This window comes from Salvia splendens, unplaced genomic scaffold (assembly GCF_004379255.2).
Source record: "Salvia splendens isolate huo1 unplaced genomic scaffold, SspV2 ctg1106, whole genome shotgun sequence".
NCBI lineage: Eukaryota > Viridiplantae > Streptophyta > Magnoliopsida > Lamiales > Lamiaceae > Salvia > Salvia splendens.
In genome coordinates, this window is record NW_024598653.1 from 21,086 (window position 1) to 33,871 (window position 12,786).

At 35.9% G+C, this 12,786-nt stretch overlaps 2 protein-coding genes and 1 long non-coding RNA gene across 4 annotated transcripts; all 3 read left to right on the top strand.

The window, feature by feature from the left end:
• Positions 1–345: 345 nt before the first annotated feature.
• LOC121788651 (transcription factor bHLH110-like) lies at positions 346–4,419 on the top strand. The gene is made up of 7 exons (XM_042187278.1): positions 346–822; positions 906–1,455; positions 1,961–2,095; positions 2,200–2,265; positions 3,166–3,231; positions 3,667–3,726; positions 3,983–4,419. The coding sequence occupies exons 1-7, from the start codon at positions 728–730 to the stop codon at positions 4,136–4,138; spliced, it is 1,128 nt and encodes a 375-aa protein (XP_042043212.1). The 5' UTR covers positions 346–727; the 3' UTR covers positions 4,139–4,419.
• Positions 4,420–6,111: 1,692 nt separating this feature from the next.
• On the top strand, positions 6,112–8,546 carry LOC121788644 (histone deacetylase complex subunit SAP18-like). Its single transcript, XM_042187274.1, has 6 exons — positions 6,112–6,280; positions 6,934–6,966; positions 7,045–7,155; positions 7,628–7,723; positions 7,956–8,033; positions 8,284–8,546. The coding sequence occupies exons 1-6, from the start codon at positions 6,164–6,166 to the stop codon at positions 8,323–8,325; spliced, it is 477 nt and encodes a 158-aa protein (XP_042043208.1). The 5' UTR covers positions 6,112–6,163; the 3' UTR covers positions 8,326–8,546.
• A 1,908-nt stretch (positions 8,547–10,454) lies between these two features.
• On the top strand, positions 10,455–12,751 carry LOC121788641. Of its 2 annotated transcripts, XR_006047883.1 has the most exons (5): positions 10,455–10,623; positions 10,699–10,862; positions 12,430–12,464; positions 12,551–12,610; positions 12,712–12,751. It is a non-coding gene; the product is annotated as an uncharacterized LOC121788641 (long non-coding RNA). The 2 variants fall into 2 exon arrangements; XR_006047884.1 differs by lacking the exon at positions 10,455–10,623 and having other exon boundaries at positions 10,678–10,862.
• The last annotated feature ends 35 nt before the right edge of the window (positions 12,752–12,786 follow it).

Consider the following 12,786-nt stretch of genomic DNA (forward strand, 5'->3'; position numbering starts at 1 on the left):
ACATTGGAAATAACCATTTCATCCATGGGCGATAAGAGTTAACGTCAGATGATGTCATGGGCGGTCTTGGCCTCAAGTAGTATAACATAATTTCATTTATGTCTTTGGAAAAACCTCGTTAAATTAATATACAACAATATAATCATGCAATTGGACCACACCAACTGATTGAGGAGAGATATACATCAAATAGCTAGACACCCATGGCCTTCTTTGGTACTCCCTAATCTCATCGTGGCCCAATGCAATATTTAAAGACTGCCAACATGTGTATATACACATATATATATATATATAGAGATAAAGCTCATGGTAGCCATCATTTCTCTCTATACACTACTTTCTTCTTCTTTCCAAACCTTGGGATTGAAAGAAGAGCTTCTTCATGGCATATATATAGTTTATTAATTAACCATATGCTTTGACAGAAGGAAAAAAAACAAGAGAGAGAGAGAGTGAGGGTTTCTTGATTCATTGGTTGTTTATTTGATTTCATGGTGTGTGCTTCGTTTCTTTTCAAGGCTGCTTTTTGATGAGACATTGAAAGAGTAAAGAGAGGAGTTTGAAAGTATATGGCTGTCACCTGAGCAACTGTAGAGAGAGAGAGAGAGAGAGAGAGAGAGAGAGAGAAGGCTTTACTTTCTTAGCTGAAAAATCTTTTCTTTACAAAAAAGAAATCATTAATCTTGGGATTTTCAAGTGGTTTAAAACAAATTATCACCTCATTATGGAGTCTGCAAACAGCCATCATCACCACCAAGATCAACTCCTTGGCTCTTCTCTACCTAACTATGCCACTCCTTGGCCTCCCTCTTCCTTCTTGTAAGCCCCTTTCTCTCTTCATTCTAACCTAGCTAGGGTTTCAACAACCAAATTTATTTTTTTTTTAATTTGTTTTTTCACAGGAATTCCAATTGCTTGAGTGAAACGAAGCAGCAGGAGAATTCATCACACACATCCATGGAAATGGGATTCAGCAATTGGAGCAACAATCACTCCGACCAAGATCTGCAGCATTACTACCGCAAATACTCGGACATACTGAGCTGCGGGGGAAGAGGAGGAGGCGGCGGCGACGAGCAAACCCAAAGAAACCAGCATCAGCAGCAGCATAGCTCTGATCTGCAGCAAAACGACGTCGCAACGAAGTTTCTGCTGAAATCATTCTCCTCGTACGGGAAGATGAATTCGCCGGAATTTTACTCCGGCAATAGTGTTAACCACACGAGGCAGATTTTTCCGGCCGAGTATTCGAGCCTGATCAATCCAGCGCCGGGATCTTTGGATATGAATTTGGAGGCATTGGATCTCCTGGCGTCGTCTAGGTTTACGGCCAATTTTCCGCCGGCGGCGGCTTCGCACAGTCAGATTGGGATTTTGAGGGATGAGTTTTCTAGTTATGGTTTGGATCAGATGCACCAATCCCTTCAGATCCCATTTTATGGCTCTAATAAGGTTTGTCACTTTTTTCCGGGTTTAATGTTCGTAACCATGGACGGACACAGTAACGAGAGAGGAGGGGCTTAAGCCCTTATCGACTTTTTTTTCTATTTAAAATTTGCAGAAATTATTGAAAGTTATCTCTAGTCCTTCCCGAATTAATGCCTAGCGAATTATATGAACAGTAGAATTATTTTATTTTTTTTAAAAAAACCATAAATAGCTTTTCCGTTTTATTCAAATTGGTGTGATGATTTTATTAATCCTTTGGAACTAAGAAATAGGAAAGCTAGGAGTCTTTCCTAGTCAATTTATAGCTGCTTTTTAGTGTATTTGATATCTTTTTCTTTTCCTTTATATGAAAGAGGGCTTCCCTTTTCTCAGCTTTTTGCATTATATATGTACACCTTTTAATTTTGTTTTCAGAAAATTGGATCTTTTTCAGTTGGATATTGACAAGAGGGCCATGCATTATAATTATTTTGTTGAACAACTTTATTCTTTTTTGAATTTTTGAAAGGTGTCATCAGTTTCAAGCAATGGAGTAGTAACAGAAGCAAAACGCAACACCAACAAAATGGAGGCAAAGTCGCAAATTCAAAAACCGCCTAAGAAATCGCGGTATGAAGCGCGATCTTCTATCCCTCCATTTAAGGTATTGTATTAGGTGGTCGAAAATATTTTTGATTATGTCTATTGCATAATTATACAATATGTCTATTGCATAATTATAACGCTTTTTAAAAATTGACAATTCAGGTGAGAAAAGAGAAATTGGGAGATAGAATTGCAGCACTTCAACAATTGGTAGCACCTTTTGGCAAGGTAAAATAATACTAGTATTGCTTCAAGAACATCATGTTTTGCATTAATCGTATAAATCAGTGCAAATTGCTTGAAAAACTATGAATTTTGATCAAATTCTGATCCGTCCTCGCAACTTTAAAAATTAGTCAGAAAAACCATGAGGTCAAAATTTGTTCGCAATTATCCTACACTGTCAAAATTGGTGATCTACATTTAATAAGTTGACGATGTTTTTTAACCAAACGATGTCGTTTTTTGTATAAACAGACGACATCGTTTAACTCACTGATAGTTACATCCATGTATGATTTCTCGTCTACCATATACAATTTCACAAAAAAAATTGTCTTCAAATAATTGCGAATAAATCTTAACTTCATGATTTTTTATGTTGGTTTTTAAAATTGTCGGATGGATCCGAATTTGATAAAACTTCATTTTTTCCCGACAATTTGTCATGTAAATTATCATCTAGCTGCCAAGGATTAACTCCAATTTGGTAATCAAACAAATTCATTCATCATAACATTATGAATTATGGCATCGTACAAAACCTTGAGTGATCAATAATTAGGGTTTCTTAAATACAAGACAGACACATACATGATTATCATCATTTATTACACACAAGCCCACGCTTACACTGTATATTGTCGTATGCATGTGACATTACACCGATTGAGAAGCAATATTTTCTGCATAAAGGCTGAGGTAAAGTTTGGGATCTTAAAAGTTGGAGTATATAATAATGAAAGAAGAAAACAATTAAAGAAATTAGCAGCAGTAGTCAAAAGTTTCATGCTTAGAATCTCAATAAAAGATGCCCTAAACCATTTTTCTATATATATCTCAAAGAATTAAATTAAATTACTTATATGTAATGGAATTATGACATGTGGGCGTTGGAGAATATTGCAGACAGACACAGCATCGGTACTAATGGAGGCCATTGGATACATCAAATTTCTACAGACACAAGTAGAGGTAATACTGACACAAATGTTAAAAAAAACATTCTTCTTGGTACTTGTTCCTCTATGTATTTTATTGCCCCTTATATATAAGCTAAATTAATAGAATAAATACGGTGAAATGAGAAAAACCAACCTGCAAGATAATGTATTGCAACAAAAAATATCATGTTGTTAGCTTATTCTGACTTTTGAAGTTGTCGTCGATCTTTACTTTCGTTCTTCAATGTGTCTGATCTTATAAATTTCATTTTTTGAATACGTATAGCTAGCTAGGATACCAATGCATGTAACAAGAGGTTCAATTCAAAGCTTGCAATGTATAACACATGTTAATTACATTTGTTGAGACATCTAAAGTGGCATCCATTGTACACAATATATGAAGACAATGGATTTAGTGAAATATGAAATCTAATGAAACTATTGCCTGTTTTTCTCCATGCAGACTTTAAGCGTTCCTTATATGAAGGCCTCACGGAACAAGACCAATAGAGTAACAAAAGGGGTAAGATAACTACAATTTTATTGTTTTTTCTCTTTTATAAAATAGATTTTGTTATGAAAATTGATCAAACTTTTGATTAGATAAATAAAATTTGAAAATACTACTAAATCACAAATTTTATTTTTCCGCAATTATCTATTTTCTTTTCCTTTCTTACTAGGGTTCTCTGAGATTTCATGTAGGAAAAGAGTAACAAAATCTAAAACATTATACTTGGATTTTGAAAGAATGATTTATCATCCCATATGTATTGCAGGGTGCAGTTGATGAGAATGGAAGCTACGAAGAAGCAAAGGGTGACCTGAAAAGCCGAGGGTTGTGTTTGGTCCCATTATCGTGCTTGTCTTACATAACCGACAGTGGCGGTGGCGCAGCCGTTTGGCCGCCGCCTCACTTTGGCGGCGCCACCTAGTGAAGTGAATGTCTGGACGGAGCCTTCAATTTGTATGATTTTGATGACTAAATTTAACTTAGCTTTTGAGAGTATTTTCATGCTTAATTTGATATAATGGAGCAAACTTGGTCATCCTACAAAAGGAGAGAAATGAAAAGGATGGACCAAGTTTGATCCATTAGTAGTCAAGTGTGATTTCCTAGTCCAAGTTAATTACATTGTCTATGCAATTAACCAATTCGACGATTATGTTTTAGTATTATTTAATTTATGTCCTTATAAACACACAATTTAAAATAGATTAATTTGGCATTCAAGATGATTATGTTTTGCAAATTTATTATACAAAAGTTTTTCTTCTTGTTTTTTAAAATGATATACCAAGCTCAATCCAACCTCATTTGCCATCGACGGAGTTAGGAGGCAACTCCCTCCCAAATAGCTAAGACGGCCTATAATTCTCTTATGATCGGTCAGAAATGTCATTACCTCACGCTTTCCCTTATTTCAATAAAAAATTTGAAGAACAAGAGGCCATCAAGCATTTTGATTTTTTTTTATATAAAAAAACTTCTATTGTGAAATTATAGTTTTATCCTTCATTAAGATTTTACTTGACCGTTTGCCAATGAAAAATATATCAAGTGATATGTTCACTTGTCTGAGTTAGAATTTGCTAATTAAATCTCTATTATTACAAAACAATAAGTTCTATAGAGATTGAAGTACTATAGATTATGACCATACATCTATCTAATCACATTCAATAAGTTGTTTTAATTAATTCAATTTAATTGTTTAACTAATGGGAAAAAAACATAAAAAGTAAATTAACACTACAATTAATACTACTGTTTATCATTTAATCTCTTGCTACTAGTAATGCCTAGTTGGATAGTACCTATTGGTAGAATAACTATACTAGTGATCAAATGTATGTATCTATTGGAAGATTAATACTAGTGATCAAAAGTACCTATTGGTAGATTAACTATACTAGTGAAAAAGTGATCAAAAGTCTCATTCGAATTTAAATGATCTAGCAAGGGTGGACTTTTAATTTAGTGTCACGTCCTCGCTAATGCAAAATTGATGGAATTTTTTATACAATTTGATGCAACATATAATTAGTAATTTAATTTGAAATAAGCCAAAATTTGTATATACATAGTTTAACTTTTTAATTTTTAGAATTAGAATTTATTTGGATAGATGTTGCTTGTGGTGAATCTAGGATATTGACGATAGGCCCAAGTTTGAGGTATTTTCATTGTCGGAATCGCCAAAAGCAAATGCGACATGATCGATTGGAGGATGTAAAAGAGAGATGGATAATGAGATAGATTCAATTAGATAGTAGTAAAATCGTAAAACTAAGAATACATACGATGATTATTGTTAAAAGCATTGTCAGCATCGAAAGATACTACATTGTCAAGACAACGACGATAGCACCATCAAAACAACTAATAACATTATTCTTGATGATTCGGCATCGTAACACCAAATGAACGACTCCCTCCATCTCAAGTTTAGGAGAGGCGTATCTATTCGATACGAGATCTATGAAAATTGCGATAAATTAGTTAAATGAAAAAAGAAAGTCCATAAACATTGTACTTTGCACATGTAAAGTAATTTAACATTTTTTCATTGGTTTTACTAAAATACCCCAATCTATAATTAAAGAGTATTGTAATACATTTTTCACAATCAATATAATCGGTATCTAAAAATATATACTATCATAACATGTAACATTATATAATTTAAATTATTTATTATGATTAGAGTATTTTTTTTCTTATAAAAAACCTAGAATTTATTTAGTTATATGTAACGAAAAATCCCTATCAAAATTTATTCTCGCAGCCCAACTTATACTATATGATGGTAGTCTTTAATCGGGCCTTCTCAAAACGGGCTTCCAAATTGTATATTCAAAACCAAAACCAAAACCAAAACCAAAACCAAAACCAAAACCAAAACCAAAACCAAAACCAAAACTGCAAACCGCAGTTTACAGTCGCAGAGCATTGAGTGATGGCAGAAATTCAGAGAAGACCGGGAAGAGGCCCCATGGCTCCGCCGGGAAGAGGCCTGCCTCCGCCTCCAGCTGCCAGGCCCCCACCTCGCCCTGAACCTGTCGATCGTGAGAAGGTTCTCTCTCTCCTCCCTCCATCCCTACACGCTCTCAATTTGATTCTGGCTTTTCTCCTTTATGAGTTTATGTCTAGGGTTTCTCGGATGAACTGTTCATTTCTATACTTTTTCTCGCGAATATTTTCGCGATTTATTTGCAATGCCTGTTTAAGAACCTAATTACTTGGGCGAGTTAGGGTTTATGACTCGGGGGGATTTATTTAGAACTGTCTATAATTTGGGATGATGGAAGGCAATATTTCTGATATGTTGGATTAATTAAAATTCCTCAATGGCTAGTCGTTTAATTATTTAGTAGGTGAGAGTTTTAGTTTCGAAGTTGTGTTATAAGCTCTGAAAATTTGTTCCATATTCGTGAAGAGCTTAAAATAGAATGGTAGGAATTTCCTTTGTCAAAGTTTTGCTGCAAACACAAATTGTAAGGCATTCCTGGGCTTTCACTCTTTGTATTGAGTTATATAAGAAAAGTAGGGATCAATCATCCTTCAATCACGATTCTCTTGGAGTATCAGGATTACTCGTCAGGCTTACGTTTTTCTGGTTGTCTTTGTAAATTCCCTATCTCTTATTCAATCTACATATGATGTTCCCTTTTCGATTTTGCAATGCTGATTTTGACTTTCACCCTGTTTGCTTGCTGATTGTTGCAGACTTGTCCACTATTGCTTCGAGTTTTCACCAAGGTATGCTTCCCATTTTGAAAAGCGGTCTGTAATTCTGTTATGAAATTTCCTAATCTACGGCACCAAAACTTTGAACAGGTTGGAGGCCATCATACTGATGAAGATTTTGCAGTGAGGGGCAAGGAGCCCAAAGATGAGGTCCAAATATATACATGGATGGATGCAACCTTGCGTGAATTGACTGATCTGGTATGAGAAGTACTACAGATATCTTCGTTATTTCTGTTTATTACCCTCTTTTGTCTCTAAGTAGTGTGTATGTACTTGCATGGTTCCTAGAACCCCGTTTCGGGTTGCAAGGAAAGAAATATTAGTTGAGGCAGAATCAGATTCTTTTTATGCTTCTATGTTACACCATATTGATTTATTCTCATTAATAACTTGGTTAGCATCACTGAGCTCTTAAATAATTCTCGAGACAGTAATTTGGTACATCCTAGAAAAGGTTTTGAAGAATGGAATAGTCACTGTGTTTTTGTTTGGGAGTTGGGAAAATTCTCAGTAGCTTAGCATCCATTATTAGGCTTTAAAGTTCTACGTTTTGCGAGTAGTGATAAGTAATTATAGTTCGAACAAGTTATTATAGTAAATTAGTAACCCACCCTCTGCTTTCCTTTTATGTTTGCCTCTCTTCTCAATGGTGCCTTTTGTCACCCTGCAGGTTAAAGAGGTAGCTCCTGAAGCAAGAAGAAGAGATGCTATGCTGTCCTTTGCTTTTGTCTATCCTGATAAACGTGGTCGTTTTGTTGTTAGAGAGGTCAGTGTTCTTGTTACAAACATTTGTGGGTTCGCATATCATCTCATTTTTTCTCTCTCTTGGTAACCAACATTACCTTGCTATTAGTTTTGTTCAATAATGGTGATTTGGTTAACAAATATAAATCAGTTCTAGCCTGTAAGTATACACTTTATGACATTGAGCAGTCTCTGAAAATACAAAAGCAAATTATCGATGCTGTGTTTGAGATGATTCTGTTTGTCTTATGAAGGTGGGGAGAACATTTTCTTACCCTAACGCAAGGCGGCCTGATAGCGGAAGCAAGGCACTGGGTGATCTTAGCTTTCAGGTAACCTTGTTTTTCCCTGAGGCTTAGGTAGCATAAATTTTAGGCTCAATACTGTTACACTAATATGCCTTTTGATGAACAACACATAACAGAGACTTGTACATCTTACCCAAAAAAATCGTAAACCGTTTCAATCTTTAAAATAGAAAGTTAACTATGGATTTTGATGAAACCTGCGAACTTTTTGGAGATTTCCAAAATAGAGTAAACTCTAAAATCTAAATGGTTTTTTTGATTGTTGCATATACAGATAGGTGATTACTTGGATGTGGCAATCACCCTGCCTCAGTGATCCTTGCTGCTGTTGTGTTGCTGAATCTTATTGTGAGCATAACCAACCACATTTCTCTTTAGGTAGAATCACATTTTGCTCGTGTTTGTAATAGACCTTTGTGAGTTAGCTCTAGGAATGATGTGAATTCTACTTGGAGCTTCGTTTGATGAATATCTTTGTAGAGGACATGAGTTGTGCTTTCAAGAAATGTCGACAGAAAATTGAAATTGCTTGGTCCATTTCTTCCGCCCTTTGTTGAGGTTATATAAAGTATTTGTGTGATAATGAGGCAAGAAAACTACATTAAGTTAGGCATTTGGAGTTGCTATTGACCTCATGGTGTGGTAGTTCTGCTCTAACCACGGCTCTAACCACGGGTTAGCTTCGGTTTTTCATTTGTCATCCATTGCTTGGGCTGGTGATCCCACAGTCTTTGACTTTCGATAACCTTCTTCTTACATGAATTTCTTTTTCTAATTATGGCAATTTATTAGATTTAGCGGCTCACTTATTGTATCACCAATTAATTTGATGGTGAAATCTTTTGAAGGTTTGACTCATTCATTGATGAAACCTGGGGTTTGACTAGTGTTCTCTTCATTCAATGAATAAGAGATCACTTTAGGGCACTAACAATGGTGTCCCTAAATTCGGAGTTCATCTCAGTACATATTTTCATTTTCTCCTACCATGTCAGCAGTCCTTCTCCGAACCCATCTCCCTGCAATGAGAGCTCAGCTCACAAACCTATCTCATTTTCCCATCAATACTATTTTATTTTTATTTTTATTTTTATTTTTAATGTCAATGTCTAAATAATATAAATTAAAATGCATAATAAATTAATTCTTTGATGTACAAGACGCAAATTTCAATTATTAGTGTGAAATAACAAGAAAAATAAATTAAAGACAACTCAATAAAAGAACAAATTTCATTAAAAAGAAAACATCCTACATTTAATGAAAATAAAGAAAAATTGGTGGGGAATGGGGTATATATTGTGACTAAAGAGAAGTAAAATGTAGAGTGAGATAAAATGAAGTAGGATGAATATGAATAATTGGTGGGAATGTGGTATATATAGGGAATAAAATATGAATAAAAAAAATGATATCGCCTCAGCGGATGATTCGGCTGCGGGGCGGAGGCGATGAAGAATGGAGATCGGCTCCCGCTCCACAATGGGAGCCCATGACAGCCGATGGGGTGATCGATCGCAGAGCCCTCGCGATCGGCCACCTTTGTGACTGGCCTTAGTTACTTTAAACTTCAAATATCAAGAACGATTCACATATCAATTGTGTTTTAGATCAACTCTTCGATTGGCCACCATTATGGAGCATCCACAATGGGACAGATGTCCCGGCGGACATCCCGATGGACTTCCCAAAAACACTTCCTGCCACGTCATAAGGACATCACACTGCACTGTCACGTCATAAGGACGTTCCACTACACAATGATAGACATCCCCAAGGACATCCCGACGGACATCCACAAAAAACAATAAAAAATCGGGACGTCCGCCGTGTCAACGCAATGACGGACGTCCCGGAAAGCCGCGGAACTCCGGTGTCCGCAGCGGACGTCCGTATCCGTATGCAGGCTGGCTGCCTAATGGCGGACGTCCCGCGCGAACGTCCGGCACGCCGGTCCGGCGTCCGCCGGGACATCCGCCATTGTGGATGCTCTTAGTCAAATATCAAGAATGATCAATTATGTTTTAGATCAACTTTTTTATGTGAGAGGACACATAATCTAATTATTTTGCTTAATCCCAAAAAAATTACTCCTATTACACAGTAAATTTAGATCAGAATATAGAATGATTTAGTGTCACATTCCCTGTCAATCAAATCAATCCATTAAACGTTTCATTTATTCCAGCACGAATTAAATAATCCAAGAACTAGATGAATGTAATCAAATTATAATATAGCTTAATAAAGACGTCTTTTTTATTAATTACGGTCATTATCACGGTACATGCATTGAGCGACCATATCTCAATTCTGTCACAAAATATGTAGCAAAAAACTAATTACATTTAAAACAAATTTGGTTTTGTTTAATAATCCATAAATTAGAGTAATCATACTACTAATGTCTCCTAATACTAAATCTGTATAAATTAAATAAAAAAAGATTGTTTGCCGCAAACCCGACCCGAATATCCAGATCGCTCATCAAATTATCTCTCTCTTCACGCTTTACTGTGTGTTCTAGTGAATCCAGATTTACACATTGCGCTAAATCACGAACTTCAATCAAGTAGCCTGAACGATAATCCGAGATCTCGTTCTAAAATTTGTCGTACGTCGCGATTTTCTCTCTATAGAGTTGAATGCGTGGCGCATTTCACGATTCCGCCTGTTGATGCTTTTGAAGGTCTATGATAGGGCATGGCGATTAAGAGGGCATCACAATCCGGCGGAGGCAAGAGTAAAGGCGTTGGATCTCGTGTATTAGCTTCCATCTTCGTCTTTTTCCTCACATTCCTCGTCTTCTCCTTTCTATTCGTCGGCCGCGGCCTTTCGTCACCGCCTCTTCCGGTTAGTCTTTGTTGAGCTGTTTTTGTTTGTTACTGTTTTTGGCGTTTTTGCAGATGGGCGTGAATTGATTTTACGGATTGGGGAATCGTGTTATTAGCGATTGGAGTTATATAGTATTTAATCGTGAATTTCTAGACCTAGTACTTGATTATAGATCATAAATTAGTAATGAAGAGCGTATGTTTGAAACGGATGCGTTCTTTCATTTGCAATGGATTAATGCTTTTGGATTTAAAGCATTGCGATAACTGACTTTTATGAGACATGATGTATTCTTACTGGATACGAAATTGAAAATGGTTCGTTAAAACTCAACATCACTAATAACCTTAACACCTAATTTGGCTGCCCAGATTTTATCTTAGTTGATGCTTTTTAAAAAGAATTTCTTGAGAATAGAGTTTCTTCAGTTGCAGTTCACATCTAGAATGTGGTTATTTCTCTCTCAAAAATTCATGTGGAGATTTGGGTGATTGGCATCATGAAAGATTTGAAGGTATAACAGATGACTCAGATGTTGTACAGCCACTGTCTCAGTTTTTTGGTCTTATGCTTTGATCCTACCATATGATTGACAAGCTGTTTTTGCTTCATTATTACTCCCTCTGTCCGCCATTAGGAGTTTCGGTCATTTTTGCGCACTCGTTTTGTAAAAATGATAATAAATAGTTAAAGTGGAGAAATGGTAAAGTAAGAGAGAGAATAACTTAGATAAGACTCTTCTCAACATTATTCTCTCTCTTACTTTATCATTTCTCCACTTCAATTATTTATTATCATTTTTACAAAACGAGTGCCCAAAAGTGACCGGGACTCCTAATGGCGGACAACGGGAGTATGATAAAAGCTACCCCATTAAGAGTTCTGAGGTTAGTTTACATTTAGGTATTCTGCGTTTGTTTCTCTCTTTACATTTAGGTAGACTTCTTGAAATGGTTGTTGGCAAAGAAGAATAGGTATTGCACGCAGATATTCAGATGAATGAAGGTGGTTTTGTTAGCAAATATCGCTGAATAATCATGGTACTGCCTTCTTAGTAGTTTCACAGGCATAGAGAATCTATAGGTGATGGTGTTAGGGTGTAGAATATCACAGGCATAGAAAAATTATTTAATGTGAGCCTGTTTCTAAATGTAGCAAGTTAGCATCATAGATCTAGGGTGGTGGAGTTGAGAGCTGTTAGAACCCTCTATTTCTTTCAGTTGTGTAATGTATTTATTGCTTTATATTCTCTGTTATTTGTAATCTCTGCCCCCCTCCTCGCTTCCTCTCTCTCTCTCTCTCTCACACACACACACACACTCAGAGGCACAGACACATAGAATCTGCACAATATGCAGCAAAGAAATTAGGAAAAAGTATAGATGGAGCCTCCATATAAATTTATTGGATATGTTGCTAAACCTGGTGCCTTTCAAACCATTTATATTTTCCCATCTTTCATCTATGGTCATCAGAAACAGTGAATTCTAGATTTACTCTTTTAGTTCTGAAGCTGCGCATGTATGGATTAAATGTTATTCATTTTCTCTGACTTGGCTATTAATATGAACCTATGACTCTGCAGGTCACAATGAATTATCAATACTGTCCAGCAGACAGGTATCTTTGCTGGCACCTTTTTAAGTTTGCCATACTTCTGGTGTTGGCTCATATGTGTGTTTAATGAGAAGGTATTACTTTAGCAGGATTTAGATTGGAGAGGGAGGCTGGCATTGCATCATCTTAATTCTTTATTCTCGAAAGATGTAGGTCCTTACAAGTCTCATTTTAATTGAGCAAATGCTGGTTTAAATATTTGTACCTTTGCTTTTGTTATGTATTTCTACTGATTTAATCATTCTTATAGGTAATTGACGTTATTAATGCCAGTGCAAATGATTTGGGGCTTTAAATATCGACTTTTTTCGAAAAGATAAATTGT